Source organism: Ambystoma mexicanum, chromosome 7p, assembly GCF_040938575.1.
Source record: "Ambystoma mexicanum isolate Mex_15411 chromosome 7p, UKY_AmexF1_1, whole genome shotgun sequence".
NCBI lineage: Eukaryota > Metazoa > Chordata > Amphibia > Caudata > Ambystomatidae > Ambystoma > Ambystoma mexicanum.
In genome coordinates, this window is record NC_090939.1 from 180,800,424 (window position 1) to 180,822,477 (window position 22,054).

General features: G+C 50.6%; 1 protein-coding gene across 1 annotated transcript in view; it reads left to right on the forward strand.

The window, feature by feature from the left end:
• The window catches only part of C2CD2 (C2 calcium dependent domain containing 2), a 1,192,289-nt gene that overhangs the window by 310,007 nt on the left and 860,228 nt on the right, over positions 1-22,054 (forward strand). The window contains exon 4 of the mRNA XM_069636030.1: positions 10,946-11,065. Coding sequence (XP_069492131.1) covers positions 10,946-11,065 — 120 coding nt within the window. The remainder of the gene's footprint in view (positions 1-10,945; positions 11,066-22,054) is intronic.

Consider the following 22,054-nt stretch of genomic DNA (forward strand, 5'->3'; position numbering starts at 1 on the left):
AGCCACAGTTACAGTTCTGATATTTAAAAAAGGTGATAGAATGGTACCAACTAATTATCGCCTGATGGTGCTTCTGGACGTGCTGGGGAACATTTTCGCAACCATTCTGTTAAAATGCTTTAATGAATGGGTCCTAAACTCAGATAACTTTGACAGCCGCCAAAGGGGCTGGTAAAAAACGTTTGCTGTAATCTGAATTTATTCCTGATTAATCTCCTGAAAAATTCGAGCAATAACTCGAATGCAATATCTACCTCGCCAGCGTAGATCTAGAACAAGCCTTCGACTGCGTCAATGAAATCGCTATGGCCATAATCTGAATGCACAAGGCTGCCCAAGAGATCTTCTGTCAGCCATTAAAGATCTTTATACAGGGACAGCTATACAAATCAAACTGAACCAAAGTGGAATCTTGTTGCAAAAAATCTATACTTCCAAAGGCCTGAAACAGGGATGTCCCTTGGCTTGGATACTGTTCAACTTTTTCATCCAAGACATTAAAGAATCATTATCGGGTGGAGCCACTTTCCCACCAAAAATAAACAGAACAAAAGTAGGTTGGCTCTTATACGCAGACAATCTAGTGTTATTAGAGCAAACCCCGATCGGTCTGCAAAGTAAATTAAACATCTTGCAAAAATACATATCTGAAAACTAATTGAGGATAAATGAAGCAAAATCAGAAATAATGGTCTTAGGAACACACACATCAAAGCATGAAACGAGCATTACTTGGGAACTAAACGGAAAGCACCTACAGTCAACAAATGAAATAAAATAACTTGGCTGTATAATAAATGCAAATAAAGGCAAAACCCCCTACTTACAATGCTTGAAGAGAAAGATGAAACAGTTAAAAAACCAAGGGAAAATAATAGAAAGTATGGCAAATTCTCGCTCCTCCCAATCAGCTACTACAATCAAAAAGTAGTGCCAGCTCTCTCATATGGAGCTGAGGCATGCCTAGGCCTCAACTGGGAGATATGGGAATATCTAGAAGGCTGGTTTTGGAAAAGGGTATTGCAGCTCCCAAAATCCACCCCTATGGCAATTCTCCGACGTGAGGTGGGCCTGATATGCTTATATGCCAGAGTGACATGGAATGCACTGTCCCTCTTTCAAGAATTGATCCAGGCTGGAGATCCCCCTCAGTTCGAAATGATTAAAGTAAGAGAAGCAAACATGAACGACAAGGGTTTAAATCAATGTTCTGCCATTTTACAGAATTTGGGAACGACCACAGAAACATTGAGCAACAATCTAATGCATATAAAAAAACTGCTGTGGGCTTACGATTGCCGAGAATCAGAACAGTCTTGCATTCGCTGTCAAAGGATGTATTTGCAGCACCAAACATCACTCGCCTGTACTTAAGGAAATGTCCTAAGGTTCCGGCTAAATGTACTGCACATGAATGTGGTACTAAAGAGAGATGGATATCATCTGGAGAGCGACAAATGTCGCTTCTGTAACACTGAAATTGAATCCCTACAGCGTCTAATTGTCTTTTGTTCAGAGTTAAGAGACATGAGAACAATTCATCTCTACAAACCTATAAATGACAAGCATGGGCTAGATGCTGAAAGGTGGTGGGAAATGCTCTATGGGGGGAAAAATGTACGAATGATATATGCTCTAGTAAAATTTCTTGAGGCAATCTTTACAAAGAACATACATAAAGAAAAGTATAGATCTTGCATTTTATATGGAAAAATAGCCCAGACTGTTTTGACAAAGAAACTGGAAAGGATCATAGATGAACAAAAACAATATTTTAATTCAGTTTTTGTTATCATGGAAAGAGGCGGATGGTTGAAAAGTTTGTAATAAATTAAACAAACCAAATGAAAAAAAATAAACAGTTAAAAAAAAAAAGCACCAGCAACCTTCTACACATCTAACACTTCCCCTATCAAGCGTAAGGTAGTAAGACAAACATTAGAACCCAGACAGGTCCCCCTTTCTGCATTTCTTCAAATCACCCCTCCACCCCCACACCCCGTACGAGTGTCCACTACAAGTTCCACTCAAGTTTTGGCTCAGGTGTCTGCTGCCAGTGTTGTGTTCAGCTTCCTAGATTTTCTGGATCCCGGCATCCGTCTTCTTTTCGGTCCCTTGACAAGCCACTGTCTATCACCATCTGCTTTCTCTTTAAAGCTCTGAGGTTCCAGGTTCCCCGATCAGCTTCCCTGTCACTCTCCGAATGTTCTCCTCGTTTATCAACTTGTATTTATACCCGTCAAATTCAAAGGCAATGGAGAACCGGAACCGCCACCTGTACCTAACTCCTTTCTCATTCAACCATTGTGTCAGGGGTGAGCACAATCTTCTCTTGGCGAGGCTCAGGGAGGACAGATCCTGGAAGATCGACACTCTGGATGTGCCATACATTACCAGACCTCTCTTCGCCTTCTCGAGAATATTAGGTTTGTCAGAGTAATTATGGAAACGGGCAGGGACTGATTTCGGACCTCCCATGGAACCGCCTGCTCTGTGAATTCTCTAGCTTTTCCCTTCATTGATGGTATCATCCACAAACACAAGTTTCATGAATTTGTGTAATTTTCTTCTCAGGTCCACCTCCATTTCCCCTTTGTTGTCCGGTATCCCAAATAATCTCAAATAGTTCAGCCTTTCACGGTTTTCAAGGCCGTCCATTTTCATTATGACCTCCGCCTCCCATCTCTCCATTTGGGAAATAAGCATGTCCATTTGGGTCTCTAAGGTGTCCAGGCAGGATGGATTGTGCTCGACTCCATTTTATCAATCCTTTGGGTGATTCTATCCACCCTTCCTCTAATGTCCACCCTCATGTTCCTGATTTCTTGCATAAGTGCTGCAACACCTTTTTTAGTAGCCGTGGATTCCTCTCTCGCAGCAGACATGTCGTCCTGCGAGGCAACCACTCCACCGCTCCGCCTCTGTGTATATTTGAAGGTGGCCAACTTTACTCTCGTATCCATACGCCGCCTCCTACTGGCCTGATGAAACCCGAACTTGGATGTCTTCAATGTCCCACCGGAGGGAGATTGTCACAGCTGCACCCTTTCATGCAACGCCCTGGGGGATTGCCTGTCTGCTGGAGTCCGTCTCGACTGATAAGGCCGGGAGGTGGGCACACACCCCTGAGTAGGGGCCCTCCGCTCCCCACCACTGTTCAAGTGTCCCCTCCTCTACACCAGGCGGTGAGGGGGCTCTCCCTCTTTACAATCTGCTCCAATGTCTCTCCATTGGGGCTGGGGGGCCTAGTACCAACCCTAAGATTCTGTCTCAAGCAGGGCTTTAGTTTTGGTGCTTTCAGTTCCTAAGTCCTACACCATCTTGTGGGTCTGATGGGGCACTGCTTGGGCTCCAGGGTGCCTCTTCCGGACCTCAGGGTCTTGCTGGCAATCTTTCTATGTCCTTTTCCCGTCTTCTTTCCTCCTCCTGCATCCATAGCCCTCCCTCCCCCTGCTGTGTTCTTCAGATCCAAGGGCCTCGGGGAGTAGACGGACTGGGCTAGGACCTGCCCGATCCCCGGGTCTCAAGTATGGTCTAATTGTCCAAGGGTCCCGGTGTGGCACCAGTTTCTCCGGGTCCCTGTAGGGGTGTATCAGGACGCTCTCCCCCAGCAGTTGATTCCAGCAGCGTGATCCTGGACAGACACACTCTAATGTGCCGGCATACAATCTTCCCAGGGCCCGCTGCACTCTTGCTCCCTGCGTGCCCCCTGTCCCTATTCACTGAATGCACACTGGAGAGGTAGGGGACGCAAGCCTCCTCGAGGACACCCTGTTGGTGTTGTGCGTCCTCTCTGGTCCGTCGCCTGGACCTGCTGTGGCCTCTCTGGTCCGGTGCCTGGACTGCTGTTGCGGTCTGTCGTGACAGGTGTTGCCGAGGGGGGGGGGGGTGGAGGAGGAGGAGGGCGATACCGCCCACAGATGCAGGCGCCGGCAGGGATCCGAGGGGGGGGTCGGGGATTACTCACATCCCCTCACTTTGTCCCATGCTTCTTCCAAAGTTCCACGCAAACTGGGAGCCTGAACGCCTCCTTCCCCGGCAGGCCATTTCCCTTTGATTTTTTTTCGGCCGAACTCCGTCGGGGGCCGAACTCTGTCAATCCTGGGCCAATTTCTCTTGTTGTTGTACCTACGGGGGCAGTGGGCGTTCCCAGCCTCTCGATCCTGTGTTGCTGGTCCAGGGGTGTGGGGGGGAGGGAGGTCGATAAGTGGGGGCTCACTTCACTTTTCTGCGCCCAGTCGGGAGAAAAGCGTGTTCAGGCTCGCTACATCAGCATGGTGACCACCATGCTTTCCTCTTTAAACGTTTGTACTTTTCTTAACCTCACAATCCATTTGTCAGAACCCTGTTCATACTGACATTTGTTGTTAATTACCCCCACCCACCCACCATCCCTCCCTGGTACTGCCTGGCCAACCTGGACTAGCAAGGCATGAGCAACCTAATTAAGGTGTCCAAACTCTGTACTCTCTGAATTGTATGACATTCATCAATTGCCTTCTTAAATGATGGCACTTGCAGAAAGAGAGAACCGTTGTTATTTTTTTAATGTGTACATTTTTATATTTACTTAGTGTTTTAAAGTTCTATTCAACTTTTCACATAATTATACATCTTAAATACAATTCATTTCATTGCATCCAAATTAAAACATCAACATTCCCTCTTCTGTCACTATTTAAAATTAATATTACACTAGGTCTCCTCGCATCTATTTATAATATCCAATACAACCACACAGTTGCATGTATATCTCCTATTAAAGATTTTCTGTTCTATACAAGTCATTATCCACACTTAAGGGGTATGACTATTTGCTATTTAGTATCTTCTCTACTGTGTCCCACAGTCTGCTTAAAGCGATAGTGGCATAGAAGTGCCTGATGAACAATTCTGTTTCTATATAGTCCAGATTGTGAACAAATCTGCACAGGCAAAGTACATATTCATGAGCCAACATTATACATTCAGTAAGTACATTTCGAGGGGATTGGGTCCTCCGACGTATTCCATATCTGACAGTAATCATCACATCTGTGCTGCTTCGGAAAATCTTTCTGCGTCCTGCGTCGATCAGGTCGATACGCCGCCCTTGAGGACCTCCTCCGACGGCACTGGATGTTGTAAGTAGGACGCACGACGCCCGTAGCCTCAGTTACTTTTTTTCCGCGAACGTGTTTGCTTCGGGAATATCGGCGCGCCTCGACTCTTTGGAGTTTCTCTTGTTTCTCGGTTCTTCGAACCTGTTCGTTTTGTGAAGTTCTTCGTGAAGGATGTCTACCTCATCTTCCACCCCGCGTCTGGGATTTAATAAGTGCGGGGACTTTGAGTCCAAGATGTCGGTTACGGACTCTCATGTCGCCTGCCTCTGGTGCCTCGGGGAGGCCCATGACACGGATAACTTTGTCGACTGCCAGTCGCTCACGTCTAAAGCCTTGCGGGAGCACAAGAAGAAGTTATCAGTAGGTAAGGTGTCTAAGCCACGGAAGTCGAGGTCTGTGGGGCTTTCGACAGACGATTCGAGAGGCGATTCTCTGCGTTGTCGTCGGAAGTCCAGTGGGTCTCGGTCCCGGAGTCGGTCCCGCCACTCCTCTGCCTCTTCGAGGCACTCCCGGAAGCGCTGTCATCGGTCGCCTTTCCCGTCCTCTTCCGAGGACTCCACTCGTTGGCGGGTCGCTTACCCTACCAAGCAGGCGACGCCGGAGGAATGGACTTCCTTCAGGTAGAAAATGTTAGAGATTCTCAAATCGCAGATCACCGGTCCGTCCGCGCCTCCGAGTGGGGTCGGTCGTGATCGGTCGAGAGACACCGCTCGCACACCTTTGGGCTCGGGTGTTCGGCACGATTCGCGGGAGATGTCCCGCTCGGACAAGGGGAATCGTTCTAGTCTTGCCTGGTCCAAGTCCTGGTCCTCGATGTGCTTGAGACCATGTGAACCTGTGGTGTCTTCGAGGAAGACGTCGATGCCAGTGGCGCCGAGGTCGTCGACGGACTCTTTCGAGGGCCCGCCTCTGAAGAAGTCGGCGCCCAGGCTGTTGAAGGACACGCTCGGGGGTCCGGCCTCGAGGCCTGTGTCGATGCCATAGATGCTGTCGGCGCCGCGTTCGGCGTCGACGCCGGTTCACTCGATGCCCTCGACGCTTTTCGAGGCTTTGTCGACGGGGGTACCCCCTAGAAAGACTCTGGCCAAGATCAAGCATGGCTTTGGTTCACATTCTGTGCCTTCTTACCGCCATCTTGAGTTTATTTCAGAGGTGGATGAGGGCTCTGATGATGGCATGGTTCCTAATACGGTGCCAGACGAGATTCTCTCGGGCCATAGCCAATTTGAGGACTTGAGACAGTCCCTGCACGATGCTAGTGGGCTGGTTACCTCTCCGGAGGTGGATTTTTGTAGGCCTGAGCCTGGCATCATGCCGACTCCTCGTACCGGCGCCTTATGTCGAGGGTCGCCGAGTACTTGGGATGGTCTGCTCCCCCGGGGGAGTTTCTTTAGGATGACCTTACGGATATCCTTGACCTTGGTCCACCAACTGACCCGGTACTGCTGTTTCATACAGAGGAGGGTGGCGGCGGCTTGGACTGCTCCGGAGAGTCTCCCGGCAGACTTGGGCAAGTCTGCCGTGAAAATACCGCCCAGCCAGTAGCGACCCCTGCTACTTGTCCAAGCACCCCACTCCGGAGAGTTTGGTGGTGCAGGTGGCTACGGCCCCGGCAAAGCAGGCGTCATATCCTACCATCCCTCCTGATGGGGACGACAAGTGGTTTGACGGTTGGGCGAAGAAAGTGTTTACTTCAGGGGGTATGGCGCTTCAGGCGGCCAACTCCGTATGTGCCTTGTCACGTTTCACGCACACTCTGTGGAACTGTGTTTCCTTAGCGGCTGAACATATTCCCGAAGGGGCGAACGGGATGGTTTCCTTGCCATGGTTCAGGATGGCAAGGATGCCATGTGTGAGGCCGTTCAGTCGGGTTTTGACATAGCAGAATGCGTCAGCCGGTCCATGGCGGCGAGCACCGTGATACGCAGGTTTGCGTGGTTGCGGAAGTCGGGATTTGCTCCTGATGTGCAGGCCCGGCTCCTCAACATGCCCTTTGACGGGGGGAACATCTTTTTGGCAGCAAGGCTGACGAGAGCCTTGAGAGATTGCAGACCTCAAAAGCTGCAGCGAAGTCGTTGGGTGCTGTAGTTCGACAACCTCTGCCTTTTCGTCCTAGGGGACAGCAATGGAGTGAAGGTTCCTTTCATTATTACTCATCCTTTGATAAAGTGAGAGGAGCTGCCAGTCAAAGGGGCCACCGTAGGAGTGCCAGAGGTGGAAAACAAGGTACTCGAGGTACCAAGGCCGCTCGGCTGTTGCCTCTTTGCCCTCAGGCAACGCCGCAGCCGCTTCAGCTCAGTCATGTGGCCATGTCCCATGGTTGCCGGTTGGGGGAACGCTGGCGCAGCATCTTGCAGAGTGGCGTGCCATTACTTCAGATGTGTGGGTTCTGGAGATCATAACCCACGGCTACTGTCTTCCTTTCCGGCAGAGGCCTCAAGACAATCCACCGGGGAATCTCACTTTGAAGAGTCCGGATCCGCTCCTTGCGCAGGAAATTCAATCCCTGTTGGAGAAAGGCGCCATAGAACTGGTGCCTGTAGCGGAGAAAAACAAGGGATGGTATTCCCCTAATTGTTTGATTTCCAAGAAGGACGGGGGATTGAGACCCATCATGGACTTGCGCGGTTTGAACTCCTCAGGAAGGACAAGTTCAAGATGGTTACACTCTCTCAAGTCCTCCAGGCCCTTCAACTTCAGGACTGGTTGGTGTCTCTCGACCTCAAGGACGCTTATTTTCATGTGCCGATGTATCCAAAGCACAAGAAGTACCTGAGGTTCGCGGTTGGTGACTCGCACTTTCAGTTACGGGTCCTGCCGTTCAGATTGACCTCCGCCCCCAGGGTTTTCACCAAGCTCGTGGAGGTGGCAGCGCACCTCAGGAAAGGGGGGATTCACATCTGCCCCTACCTGGACGATTGGTTGATCAGGGCGCGCTCTCCCGAGCAAGTCCTGGATCATCTGTCAGTCACCTGCCACTCCCTCCACAAGCTGGGCTTCTCCCTCAACTTAAAGAAGTCCCATTTGACACCAACTCAGAGGCGCCACTACATCGGAGCAGTGCTCGACATGTCTGGGGCAGTGTTTTCCTCCCCAGGTGAGGGCTCATCACATTCAGCAGATGGTGCACAAGTTTCAGCTTGTCCAGAGTCTCCCAGCGTTCGAGTTCTTGAGATTGCTAGGCCTCATGGCATCCTGCATTCTTCTGCTGCCGGAGGCCAGGTTGCGGATGAGATCTTTGCAATGGGCACTCAAGCTCCAGTGGTCTCAGTCCTCCGGCAGGATGTTGAACCCTGTTCAGGTGCCGTCCTCGGTCGCCCAGGACCTTCTGTGGTGGGCCGTTGAAGACAATCTGATGAAGGGGGCTCCATTTTGTCTACCCTGGCCGGAGGTGACGATCGTGACGGACGCATCCCTCACGGGATGGGGAGCTCATGCCAACGAGTTGACAGTCAGCGGTCGTTGGTCTCCGTCGGAGTCCAGACTCCATATCAATCTGTTGGAGCTGAGGGCCGCCAGGCTAGCCCTGAAGGCTTTTCTGCCGACTGTGCGAGGGAAGAATGTCCTGATCCTGACGGACAACACGGTGGCCATGCACTATCTCAACAAAAAGGGGCGGCATGCTCACTTCCTCTGTGCAGGGAGGCGATGCAGCTCTGGTTCTGGGCAATCCAGCAGGAAGTTTCGATCTCGGCAGTTCATCTGGCCGGAGATGAAAACGAGACGGCGGACGCTCTGAGCAGGCAGAGCGCGATCTCTCATGAGTGGGAGTTGGCTCAGGAGATTCTCCTGGAGATCTTCGCCCTTTGGGGGACCCCTCAAGTGGATCTCTTCGCCTCCAGTGTCAACCGGAAGTGCGAGAGGTTCTGCTCGCTGGAATTTCCTCTGCAAGGAGCCTTAGGAGACGCGTTTGTGGTGGAGTGTCATTCCCACTGCTGTACGTGTTTCCTCCAGTCCCCGTCATTCCGCATGTGCTGCAGAGGTTACGAAGGTTCGGTTCCCGGATGATCCTCCTTGCTCCGGCATGGGCCCGGAGGACCTGGTACCCAGACCTTCTCGACTTGTCCATCTGCCCTCCACGTCGTCTTCCCTACCGAGACGATCTGCTCTCATGGGAGTGGGGTCAGGTTCTCCAGCCAGAGGTCAGATCCCTCAACCTTCACGATTGGTTTCTGAAAGGTTGAGGTATAAGGATTGGGACCTCCCTGAAGACGTGATGGAGTTGTTGCTCTCGGCCAGCAACAAAGTCCCTGTACCGTGCCGTTGGCACCTTTGCATTCATGCCCTTTGAGACTGTTAACTCTTAAAACTGTATTTTTGGTTGCGGTCACTTCCGCTCTCAGAGTGAGTTACAGGCACTTTTAGTTAAGCCACCCTTCACTGTGTTTCCTAAGGACAGGGTTGTCCTTAGAGTTCGTCCTTCCTTTCTTCCGAAGGTGGTGTCGGAATTTCATTTAGGCCAGAAGGTGGTTGTTCCGGCGTTTTATCCTCCTACACATCCTGGTAAGGAAGAGGAGAGGCTCCATAGGCTTGATCTTAGGAGAGCGTTAAGCTTTTATCTTTCACGCATGTCCCGGGTCGGAGTGGACGATGAACTCTTCATTGGTTACGCTGGAAAGCGTTTGGGACAAGCTGTGACGAAACAGACTTTGTCTCGCTGGATTATTCTGGCTATTTCTAAGTGTTACCGCTTGGCGGGTAAGGACCCACCGGTCGGCTTACGGGCCCATTCTACCAAGGGTATGGCTGCCTCTACTGCCCTACAGAGGGGTGTTCCTATTCGTAACTTCTGTGATGCAGCCACCTGGGCTTCGGTACATATTTTTGAACGTCACTACTCCCTCGATTTCATCCAGGGGCAGGATCTGGCCTTTGGCAAGGCGGTCCTTTACTCTGCAATTTGATTGAGCATTCTATATTTCTTTTGCTAAATTCTTTTCCCACCTCCTTGCATTGGTACTGCTTTGGGAGTCTGTCATAGATATGGAATACATTGGAGGACCCAATCCTATCGAAGAACAAGTTATTCTCTTACCTGGTAACGTTCTTTCGATGGGATGGTCCGACGACGTATTCCATATCGCTCCCTCCCTGGCTTCCCCGCTACAGAATTTCTTATGCGATTGCAGCTTACGTTTCCGCAAGGCTTTGTGTGGTCAGACTGGCAGAAGACTGGTGCCACACGTTCTGGGAAAAAAACTACAGCTAAGGCTACGGGTGTCGTGCTCCTACTTATAATATCCAGTGACGTCGGCCGTCTGAGGAGGTCCTCGAGAGCGGCGCATTGACGTCATCGACGCAGACGTTGAAAATTTTTCCGAAGCAGCACAGCTGTGGTGATTACTGTCATAGATATGGAATACGTCGTCGGACCATCCCATCGAAAGAAAGTTACCAGGTAAGAGAGTAACTTGTTTGTCTATTTGTTTCTTACTTACGGAGTATTTTGCACATTCAACTGTATCTTTCGTCTCTAGTGATGCCATTTCTGGCAACTGTTTTGTTTACCTTCTTGCATCCAAACCGAGCAGTTGTTTCGACTGTATTCTAACCATTTTCCTCGCTCCCCCATTATATTTTTGCTGAGCATTATTGCAAATGTTATTTTATTGCCTTGCTTGTTTGAAAAATGCACGTTACCAAAAAATGCCATTCTTAAACTGCTTCAACTTCTTAAAAACTGGTAAGGGTATAAGCAGTCAGTTTTCCTAATTAACATTAACGTTGCATTCCAGTCTTATTATAGCAATGCGCATTTCACTGTAGGATCGCATGGGGGAAATATGTGATCTGCGGGATCCGAGGAAGCGTTGGTGTTAAAGCTCTCCTTTGTGTACCCTCAGGTTATTTGCTGTAATGTGATGGGAGAGTCCATCCAGTTTTCAGTTCTTGCTGCTCCTCTTTCCAATGCTGCCTTGGGAGGCACACCATACAGGGTACAGGTTTCGCCTCTCCACCTACAGGTAAGGTTGATCCACTTGCTTGTGTATCGCTATTTGTCAGGTGTTGGAATTTCATGGGGTTCTCGTGCATAGTTTTGCATGTCCGCACCAGAACTGCATACATGATACTATTATTTGACTACTGAGATGTTCAATCACAAATCCATAATAGTACTGGTGGGTAGTCTGTGTGAGTTTGAGGATCCTCTTGTTTCTTCAAAAGTTCTCGAATGCCTCCTTTTCCTTTGCTGTTTGGTCTCTTTTTAGAACCTTGTCTCCTGGGCAGGGGAGGCTCTGTCCAATGTTTATTTCTAATTCACCATTCCATCTAGTCCAATGGTGGGCTGGAAGGCAAAGTTTACATAGGTCACTGAAAAAACACATGGAAACTAAATACCATGTTTTTTCTCTACCCCCGTGTGTGTCTTCATTTCTCTATTTCGATTAGGGGATAAGTATCCAACCCATCCTGGCTTGGCCAAAATGGGCCAGAGGCTGCGTTCAATGTAGCCCCTGCTTTTCATGCCCTGGCCAGACAAGATGAGGTGCTCACCCCAGTTCTGGGACTTGTCACACAGGAACCAGCCACCCCCCAGCCCAGCTGGAGGGACGCTATGCAATCTGCAGATAAATGTGATGTCAAAACTGGAGATTGGCTATGCTCCGAGTTCTTACCAGGTTCCTTCAAATGTATGGAACAATAACAACGCAGTGGATTTTTTAGGGATCCCAAAAAACCCAACACAATAACTATATTAATAGTCCTCACTCTTCCCCTGGCGTGATTTCCTGATGACTGATCTTCCCCACCAGTCCACCATCCCTGAGAGGGCGTCAAAGGTAGACCCTTATGGAACAGCCCCCTATTTCTTACTTGGCACCATCCACTGTGGTGAAAGATCAAGAGATGGCCTCAGTGGTGCTTTTGTCCCTTAGGCGGGCTTTGCCGACCGCCGCATCACCGTTCTGTCAAGCCAGGTTTCACTGCAAAACTTCCATATCATCTTCCTCCCTTATCTAAACTCCTAACTATGTCTCCTCCCCTACTTAATCACATGCACAATAATAACTATAAATAACTATTACAGTAAACCTACAAATACACACTTGAATATATATGCACATAAATGTGTATTTAGATACTTTACAAAGAACAAATAATATATATTATGACATGAGGGTGGCTGCTGCAGCTAGCCACCCTTTTTCAGCACCTATGGTACTGTCCTGGGTATGGTGGTTGGTGTCTGGATGGGGTGTGCCCCTGGCATTGTCCATCTCTTTGTGGTGCCCTGCCTACCACCTCCCTGTGCGGCCCATGCCAATCAAATGTCTTTCACGTGGCCCCATCCACCACAGTGGGACTCAGGCTCAGTGCAGCTCCCCATAGTGCTTTTGGTCTTCTTTGGTAAGCCCCTTGCCCATGGGGCCGGCCAGCGTCACCTCCACACCCCTCTGCACACTTCTTTCCGGGGGTGGCTGCCTGCACTTGCCTCCATGCCTGCTGTGTGATTTTCTTCTGGCGTTATCCCTTTAGGGACGCCGCCTCAGTTCACTGCCGTGAATACAGGCGCATCAACTAGCACTCTTCCGAGCCCTGGATGTTGTGCCGCACCTCCATTCTTCAGCATGGCCATGAGGACTCTGTGACCTGGGACTTTTCTTCACTGCCCGCCTGACGTGGCAGACTTCAGCCGCCACCTCCCTCTTTTCTCCTCCAGGGCTGCACCGGAGATAAGTGGCCTTTCTGGCCCTGTCCTGCTTGCCCCGGGGTGGGCTGTTACAGGGGCACTGCAGCACTGCCTCGTCCGGGCCACCTCAAGCACGTGACTCAGACCGCCCTGCTCTTCTCCATGGGCCGCTCACACACACTGGGCACGACAGTGCTGCCTGGTCCGGGCCACCACACTCACATGGCTCTGTCCCGGCTGACCTGCTCTTCTCCCTTGGCCACCCACCCACACACTGCCCGGGATCATTAATGTTGGACCCGCCCGGTCTGGTATCTGTTCGGGCCGTCTGTGCCCCATTGGTGCATGCAGTGTGGGTCCATGGCAGATGCCAGGCCGCACCGGACTTGTGCATCCCAGTTCTAAATGTTGTTAGGGTTTGGGGGGTGGGGTGGGTGACGCTCAAGGCCATGCTGCCACAACGACCACAGCGCCTCCCCCACCCCACCTAGAGAGCAGCTCTCAGGTGCCTCCTTCTTTCTCCTTTTTTTCCTTTACCATTATTTTCCACTGGTCTACTTTTAGAACGTTGTCTCTCCTGCCCAGCCCGTTCCTGGGCAGGGGAGATTCTGTCAAATGTTTTTTTTTCTTGTTTTTTTTCTTTTTTCTCCCATCATTCCTGCCTCATGGGGGACTGGATGGTACAGTTAAGCTAAGTCCCTGAAAAAACACACATAGATACTAAATAAAATGTTTCTCTACACTTGGTATCTGTGTTTTTATTTCTAGATTCCCCTCCAGGGACACGCATGTAGTCCCTCCTAGCCGAACACAAGCTGGGCCAGGAGCTACACATGATCACACAAAAGCTGTTTACATGATAGTACTGTTTGACCACTGAGAGGAGCACAGTCAACAGTTGTGATGTTCAATCACAAATCCATATAGTACTGGTGGGTAGTTAATGAAACCGTGCTTGCACTAAATCTGTGCGAGTTTGAGCTTCCTATTGTCCCTTTAAAATATCGTGCAAGTGCGTTTCTTGGGGAAATCCGAGGAAGTTTGACATTCTTTTGGCTCGCCTGATCTGTGGCTACATGCCGGATTCCGACATTCCTCTCTGATGCAAAGAATGCTATACCTTTCACTAGGCCAACAATCTGAATATCAATGAGGTTGAACTTTTCATTTATAGAGTTCGGCGAATTGACGACTTTTGGGTGCTGTTAAAAGGCTGCCAACGCTGAATAGTCCTTCTGCTGTCTTTTCATTCTTTTGGAGCAGGCGATCAACAAATAGTTTCCTCTGTGTTGATGTGTTGAGCAGTTAATGCCATGAAACATTCCTTACACGTTCCATTTGTCATTTCCCGGTTATTCAATGATGGAAGGGGGGTCTTTAACGTGATTTGACTTTATTATTTTATTTTTTTGCTTGTTCTTTTTTTCCACTAGTAGCAAGCAACTAAACGATTGTACATGGCTTGAGAAAGTGCGTACTGTGTCTTCCAACACGTATGCCGAGCAGACTGTAAAACAGCTGTATTATTCCAGCCTTTAATATATTAAACCGTTGCTTTTTTGGGTGATCTCCTAACTGGGCATGCAGTGAAAATAGCGGGCAATCATTCACGATAGAAAGTGCTCTCTAGAAATTATTGTAAAGTGAACATTTGGCGAATTGTTTTATTGCGACAAGGCCCATATCCATATTAGCATGCATCGAAAGTGGAAGTACTAATATTAAGCGGTCAAGTAGCACATCCCTGCAGAGCTTGCTAACTCAGTTTGAATCCCGGCGGGGCCAAACCTAGCCTTTCATCCTTCCGAGGTCGATAAATGAGCACCACACACCGTGGATAAGCAGCAAATGCCAAATAAATCAAATAATGCCAACAAGTGTTATATAACCCACATATCTGTGCTTAAGGGTGTGGTGAATGACTTCCTGATGCTGGCCATGGAAAGGCCAAGGAAGTGGACTTTGCACTTCCTAAGAAGGGCAAAGTGATTGTTGCGAGAATCAAATGACATTTAAGTCAGTCTGCTTGACCGTGTTTACCGTCCATGTGATGAGAAACCGCAGATTGGTTCTTTTTCTAGTAAACCATGTTAGATGAACGAACATGAGCAAACTTAATCTGCTTTTTGTACAGATACTAATGGAAATAAAGTACTGATTAATACAAACGTTTCAAGCAATCAGTTCATAACACAGATCATATTAAGAGCCTCATAAAATGAAATAATAACTGTTGATCGGGAAGGTGGGAGCCAGCACTGCTTTCAGAAAGAGTCTTTTCATTGCTCTGGATAAATTATGCAGCTGCGACAAACCCAACAAGAAGATGGTGCTCATTGCATTGTCCGCTTGACCTTGTTGGACATCAGTGGCACTCACAAGGGAATCCTGTGTTCTACATGATCTTTAACATGGGTCATTTCCCTGTTTACCATCTCCGTTCTTTCCACTTTTCTTTTACACTTTGGCGACAGACTGTAATGTATCGCCTCGTTAGAATTTTTTTAAATTACATTTTATTAGTATTCTTTATAATAGAGACGAACAGCATACAAAGTAAACATTATTTGCAATTGATCACTTGTCATGACCATAATATGCGGTCTCGCCTCTCCCCGCTCCCTCCCCATCCCCTTTTTTCCCTTCCAACACGTAGCCCATAAAACATCACATAACAGTTTAAAGGCAGCAACCCTTCCTTTCCCTTCCCACCCTAGTTCCTTCCGTAATTCCGCTTAACTGCCATATTTAGCAAAAAAGGGTAGCCACAGCTCTCCGATCCTCACCCTGGACTCATTAAGAATATGCATCATATATACAATCCCCCTGACTTTCTGTAGCCAGTCCTTCTCCATGGGGGTTCTGTCCCGTTTCCAAAAGTGTGCCACACAACACCTAGCTGCCACACACATCGTACAGGTCATGTGGTTCCCCTGGTCTTACCCTTCGTGCTCATCCCACACCACAAATAACAGCCCCCAGAACGACAAACTTCTTGAAATCCCATCCACCCCCTTAATCCATGAGAGGACCTCCACCCACAATAAGTCTGTATATGTGTACATCTCCACCACATATGGTGGTAGTCTACACCAGGGCATCGGCACTTCCAGCATTGTGAGTCCACTCCCGGATACATCTTGGTCGGGGGGGGGGCGAGAGGTTGGTGCCAATGGTGTAGGATCTTAATCATCTGCATTCTATATTGGAGAGAGGCCGTAGAATGTGTGACCAGTCTACACATCAAGAGCCATAATCCACCTGGAGGTCCCTAGCCCATCGCTCTCTAGCCGCAAACCCATGGGGGAGTTGCACCCCTAACAGTATCTTGTACAGGCTCGCTATACAGCCCTTTGCGTCTCTGCCCTGCTAGAGTAACAACTCAAAGGTTGCGAGATCTCTTCGTAGGTTGTTCCCCCATCGCACGTCGTGGAGAGCTCCCTTCAGCTGCAAATGGTGAAATTGGGAGAGTCGACCTATGTGGAGACAGTTTTAAGTGCGCTCATGGATAGGAACTCCCCTTTCTCAAACATCTGTCCTGCCCTACTGAGGCCCGCCTCGTACCATTCCTGGAACTGTAGGGGTTCTGCTATCAAATTCCTCAACAGGGGCCCAGATACAACATGGGGGAGGACCAGGTCGAAATCCACCTCATGCTGCTGCTTTCTTTCTAGACCCTCCAGAACACCTCTAGTAAGGGGTGTGCTGTATTACCCTACGCAGAATCTCCTTCTGGGGCACCCATAACCATTCACCCTCGGAGACCGTGGTCGGGGATCAAATTGTCCATAGCTGCCCATTATTTCTCAGATTGCGGCTCTAGATGGTCAATGAGTATGCGTAACTGGGTCGTCTAAGTTAGAACGTTCTACCCCCCTACCTCCTTTGTGAGTGTGAGAAATATATATGCTATTCTGGGTCTCTTCCCCGCCCACAGAAACTTCAGAAGCCTACGTTTGACCTCCTCTAGGAAGGCCGCAGGAACCACAACCAGGAGCATCTGGAACAAAAATAAAAGTTTGGGGAGGACTTACCATCATGATAACATTAAGTCTGGCCATCCAGGACAGATTTAGCTTGGTCCACCATTCTAGGTCCACATTAATTTTTTCCCACAGGGGAGGGCCATTTTTACCATACAGGCTACCAAGGTCCCTCAAGATTTTCACCCCCTAGATAACGGAACCAATCCCCCAGAACGCTAAAGCCCAGTTCCTTCAGGTAATCGCCGACTGGATGCCTTCCCCTACCCACCGATGGGCCACTGACTTGTTAAAATTCACCTTAAACCCGGATAGTTGCCCATACACCCTAATCAAGCTAATAATTTCGGGAGTGATACCCGGGGTCGAGTTATGCATAGCAGGGCATCATCCGCAAAAAGGCTAAGTTTGTACTCGACCCCCCCACCACCCAAGAACCCCCATATTTGGCTGTCCTCCCTGATGTCTATCAGCCATGCTCCATTACAAGAGCATATAGGAGGGGCGACGGGGTAGCCCTGCCGAGTTCCCCTTCAAAGCCCAGAAGGCCCTCGATTCCTCCCCGTTCGCTACCATTTTTGCCCTGTGCCTCTAATAGAGGGCTGCTACCCAGCTTATCCACTTCTCCCCCATTCCCACCGCTGCCAGGACCCCCTGCAGAAATGACCAACTAACACGGTCAAAGGCCTTTTCGGCATCGAGAGACCGTATCAGTGCTCTTTGTTCTCTAACCTCGGGAGTGCGCGTGTAGCACATGGAGGGATTTCCGGAGGTTATCCGCCCCTGCCTATTTCTAATGGAGCCTGTCTGGTTGGGGTGGATCAGCTTCGGGAGGTATCTTGCCAACCTCGTTGCCAATACCTGTGCAAGGAGTTTGGTGTCAACATTATGGAGTGAGATGGGCCTATATGTCTGACAATATGTAAGGTCCTTCCCTAGTTTTGGTATCGCCACTATTGCTTCCAGGAAGAAGAGGGGCACTGCACCGCTGTTACTAACGGCGTTAAAGACCATCGCTTGAAATTGTTTATAAAAATCGATTGTGCCTGTCCTCCCCAGGGGCTTTCCTGGCCATCATTTTCCCTATGGCTGTTGCCACCATCTCAGCCGTGACGTTGACTTCCAAGTCCTCAATTGCCTCTGTGACGAGTTTTGGGATTGCCAGACCCTCCAAATATGTCCTAAACGCAATGTCCCCTGGTTCCGGCACCTTTCTATACAATGCCTCCTAGAAATCCACGAAGCATCCAGGGATCCCTTCCTGTGGCCCCACCAGCTCCCCATCTGTGTCCCTAATCCTCTCAACCCACCTGTCTACTCTGCTGCCCCGAACCCTGTTAGCCAGCAGTGACCCACCCGGTCCCCTTTCTCATAATACTGTTTAGTATATCTCATTTTCTTGATTACCTCACCTATTAATGTAGCATGTAAGGACTGTCTCTTATCTTGGATGTCTCGCAGCAGGTCTCTCCTGTCCCCGACCCCCCCCTCTCGTCACCCCCATTCAGCTGTGCCCTGAGCCCTCATATTTCCTCTCGTAGTCTCTTCTCAATGAGCCCCCTCCCCTGCTTTCTCCGTGCGCCCTCGGATATAAGGCCGTATCGTGGCTTTGGCGGCGGCACACACTTAATTGAGTTGACCCCTGTATTATTGGTCTAAAAAAAAAAGGAACAGATCTCCTTTCCCAGGAATTCCCTTAAAACCGGGTCACTGAATAGGACATTACATCGCCATGCTGGGGCGACCCTCCTTAGTGTCAAACTGCCAAGATGCCATAACTATCTCCTGGTCCGACCACGTAACTGTCTGTAACTTGGGGGAAGTAATATCCTAGTTTAAGTAGAGTGGGGGCGAAAAGAACGTGTAGCCATCCGTTTGGGAGTAGGATGCCCTCCAGACGTGGTCCTCCAATAGGGCCGCAAAGTCCCCATTTTCTTTCCCCATTTGCTTGGTGGACACTCCCTCCCTCTTTCGCTGACCACCATTCCAACCTCGGGTCGGCCACTAGATTAAAGTCTCCCCCCCCCATTCCTCTAATGCCACAAAGATCCTCCTCAAGAAGGGGAGCTGGCCTACGTTAGGTGCATATACCGTGGCCAGGGTAAACATAACTCCATCCACCTGGCGCTTGAGTGCCAAGAATCTTCCCCCAAATTTCCCCTTTACCTGGAGCCCTTTCATGTAGAAAGATCTTGCCAGCACTATTCCCACCCCTTCCTTTTTGTGGTCATTGTTAGAGGCCCAAAACATTTGCCCCACTGCCCCACTCTGTAACGGTCGTTCCATCCCCTGCTTAAAGTGCGTTTCCTGTAGAAACAAAACAGATAGCTGAAGGGACTGGAACATGTTATGTCAGTGATCCTTTGTTTGGGGAGTTGGGTCCCTTAAGGTTAAGGGTTGCCACCTTCAACTCAACCATCTCCCTTTCTGGGAACTTTCCCTATACCCGGAACCTCTGTCCTATCCAGGGTTCTTGCCGGATCTCCCCCCCACCCCCTCCATCGGCCCTCCCTTATCCCCTCCCTCCGATTACCCTTTCTAGCCCAAAACAACAACCCCAAGAACGAAACTTGAATACTCAGGGCATATAGCCCAACTACGTAGCGACACCTGCAGATCTCTAGGACACCAGGGCATGTGGAGAATAGCGGTCGGCCTCGCCTCCTCCTCCCCAACGGACTGCTGTGCCCAAGGGGGCCACCAACTTATTCAATGTCCCACCACCATGCCCATTTCTTACTATCTCTGTTTACTTCGGGGGCAGTGACTGCCGCACCCTTGCTTTTCTAGCATGTCTCAAGCTCCCCTCTTTCCTGTATTCCTTAGGCTCGGCAAATGCGCTCTTAAAACGTTCCCTCAGCTGGTGTTGACTTTCCCTTTCTGGCTGTGCTTCCTCGGTTTCCAGTTCCTTGAGGAGATTGTCCACTTCTCCAGCATGGGGTCTGGCATGGATTCACATGCTCATGAATATTCCCCGTCGTCAGGCCGGGAATCCTCGGTATAGAAAAAAATCAGTATCAGTTTCGTTTCTGATCTGTCTTTCTCAGTAGTAACCAATCACTGGTCTCTGGGTCATACTGCCCCCAGCCAATGACTGTCCTCTCCCTAAGCCCTGCCCCTGGCAGCCATCCTCAGATTTTTACCGCACATTCAAGTGTTGGGAGTCCTCGTGCTGTAGCTCTCGAGCTTTTGCAGCGTTTTCGCGCTTTTTTCGGGTGATTTTCTAATTTTTTCGGTTAAATAGAGCCTCAAGCTCCACCGTGTCTACATCCGATCAACGGGGATCCGTTTCGGAGTTTCTACGCCCCTCAAGGGTGAAGATTTCGTCGAGTTACGCTTTTGGAGGATTCCAGAAGTTCCGAGGCCTACCCCATAATGGCCATGATGGCCCAGGAGAAAGGAAGCTCGACACCCGGGAAGCTGTTCAGGACCTGCCCTGGATGCCAGCTTCAGAACGTTTTCAAGGAGGACGAGCATTCGTTATGCCTCTGCTGTCTCCATGAGGACAAGACGCACAAGGAAAAGGACTGCGCGTTTTGTGGGAACATGTCGGAGTGGACCATGAAGGATCGCCACCTCCATCTCGCCAACTGGCTGGAAGGGAAAAGCCCGTCAGGCGAGAAGAAGAATAAGAAGTCTGAGCAGTCTTCTAAGTCCTGTGAGGGCGCCCCGGCGATGGGGGCCCAACAAAAGGCTAAGCACCGCGAGTCCACCGGCACCGGGAGCGCCGAACGGTCGGGCTCCTCGGCTGCCAGGCAGGGCGCATTCTCCCCGGCGCCATCAACCATGAGCCAACGCTCTGGCTCGGGTAAGAGGAAGTCCGAGAACCCGGCGAAGCTCCTGGAGAGGCCCCGGTGGATCTCAAAGATTCCGGCAGAGGCGGAGCGAGGCTCGGACCCTCCCCCCAAGGTGAAGGCCCCAGGCGTACAGAAGGTGACGTTGGCCTTAATTCACACTGCTAAAACCTCGATTGAGGATGTCGCCGCGGCCCTGGCTCAGCCTATGGAGGCTACACCAGTGGAGGCACCCTCAGGTACCAGTCTCCCTGCCACCGCGGAGGGGGTCGTCTTTCAGGCCTATCGAGAAGACCCCCATGAAGTCCTCTTTGGAAAGGGTGGGGGAGGGGCTGGTGGCCATCGTGGATACGGACACGACCTCTGAAGAGCTCATCCAAGTCGTGGAAGAGGCCCAGCCCATCGGGAGGGATCCTGACGAGGGCGACGACGAGAGCGACGGTGTCGCAGACGAGGCTCCTCAAGAGCCCTCGCTCCTGTCGTTTCTGGCGCCGCAGGAAACCTCGGCGGCCATTTTGTCAGCCATCCAGTCCTTATGCTCGGAGATGAGGACTAGGTTGTCCCTTCCCCCGACGGAGGTACCTGAGCCAGACCCGACGGGGGAACCGGAGCCAGGACCTTCTGAGAGCCCACCACTTAAGAGGACGACGACGCATCCTAGGCCTCCTCTCCCGCCTCTGCGGCCTTCTCTGCCTTCCCCCCGGTCCACTACCCACGGGGATGATACAGGCATGGACACGACTACGACGGGAACGGATGACGACGGAGGCGACGACGGGACGTGTCGCCCCCTGCCCGGGCGTCACCGCCCGACGAGATTGGATCCTTCCATGCTATGATTTCCAGGGCATCCGAGCTCTTGCAGCTCTGCCCCGAAGAAAAGGAGGAAGGGTTCCTTTACCAACGGCGCGAGGCTAAAAGGAAGACAGTCCTCACCGTACCGCTTCTTGATGACATCTGGGATGAGGGGCTCGCCCTCCTCAAGAACCCTGCCACGGCTCCTGCGAAGAGGGACCGGTACGAAAAGAAGTACCGGGTCCCTGACGCTGCCCCCTTGTGCCTTAGGGCGCAACCTACCCCGGATTCGGTCGTTTCGCCGGTGGCCAAGAAGAAAGCGGGGGGGGCATCGGCCTCGACTACAACCTCCCCGCCGGACGGCGAGGGTAGGAAGCTGGATGCGATGGGACGACGGGTCATCTCATCTGCAGCGACGACCATCAAGGGGGCCAATGCCCTGGCCATCGTAGCCCGCTACGACAGGGAGTTGTGGTTCAAGATCGCCCCTCTGTTGGACTTCCTTCCGGACGCCAAGAGGGCTGAGGTCCTGGAAATCTTCCAGGAAGGTGAGATTGCCTCGGACCACGCCATTACGGTGGCTACGGACATCGCCAACACCGGTTTCCGTCAGTTGGGCAACAGCGTTTGCCTGAGACGACGAGGATGGCTCAAGGCGACGGATTTCCGCCAGGACATACAGACCAAGGTTTTGGACATGCCCTTCGATGGTAACAACCTTTTTGGCAAGGCGGTTGAGTCCCTTCA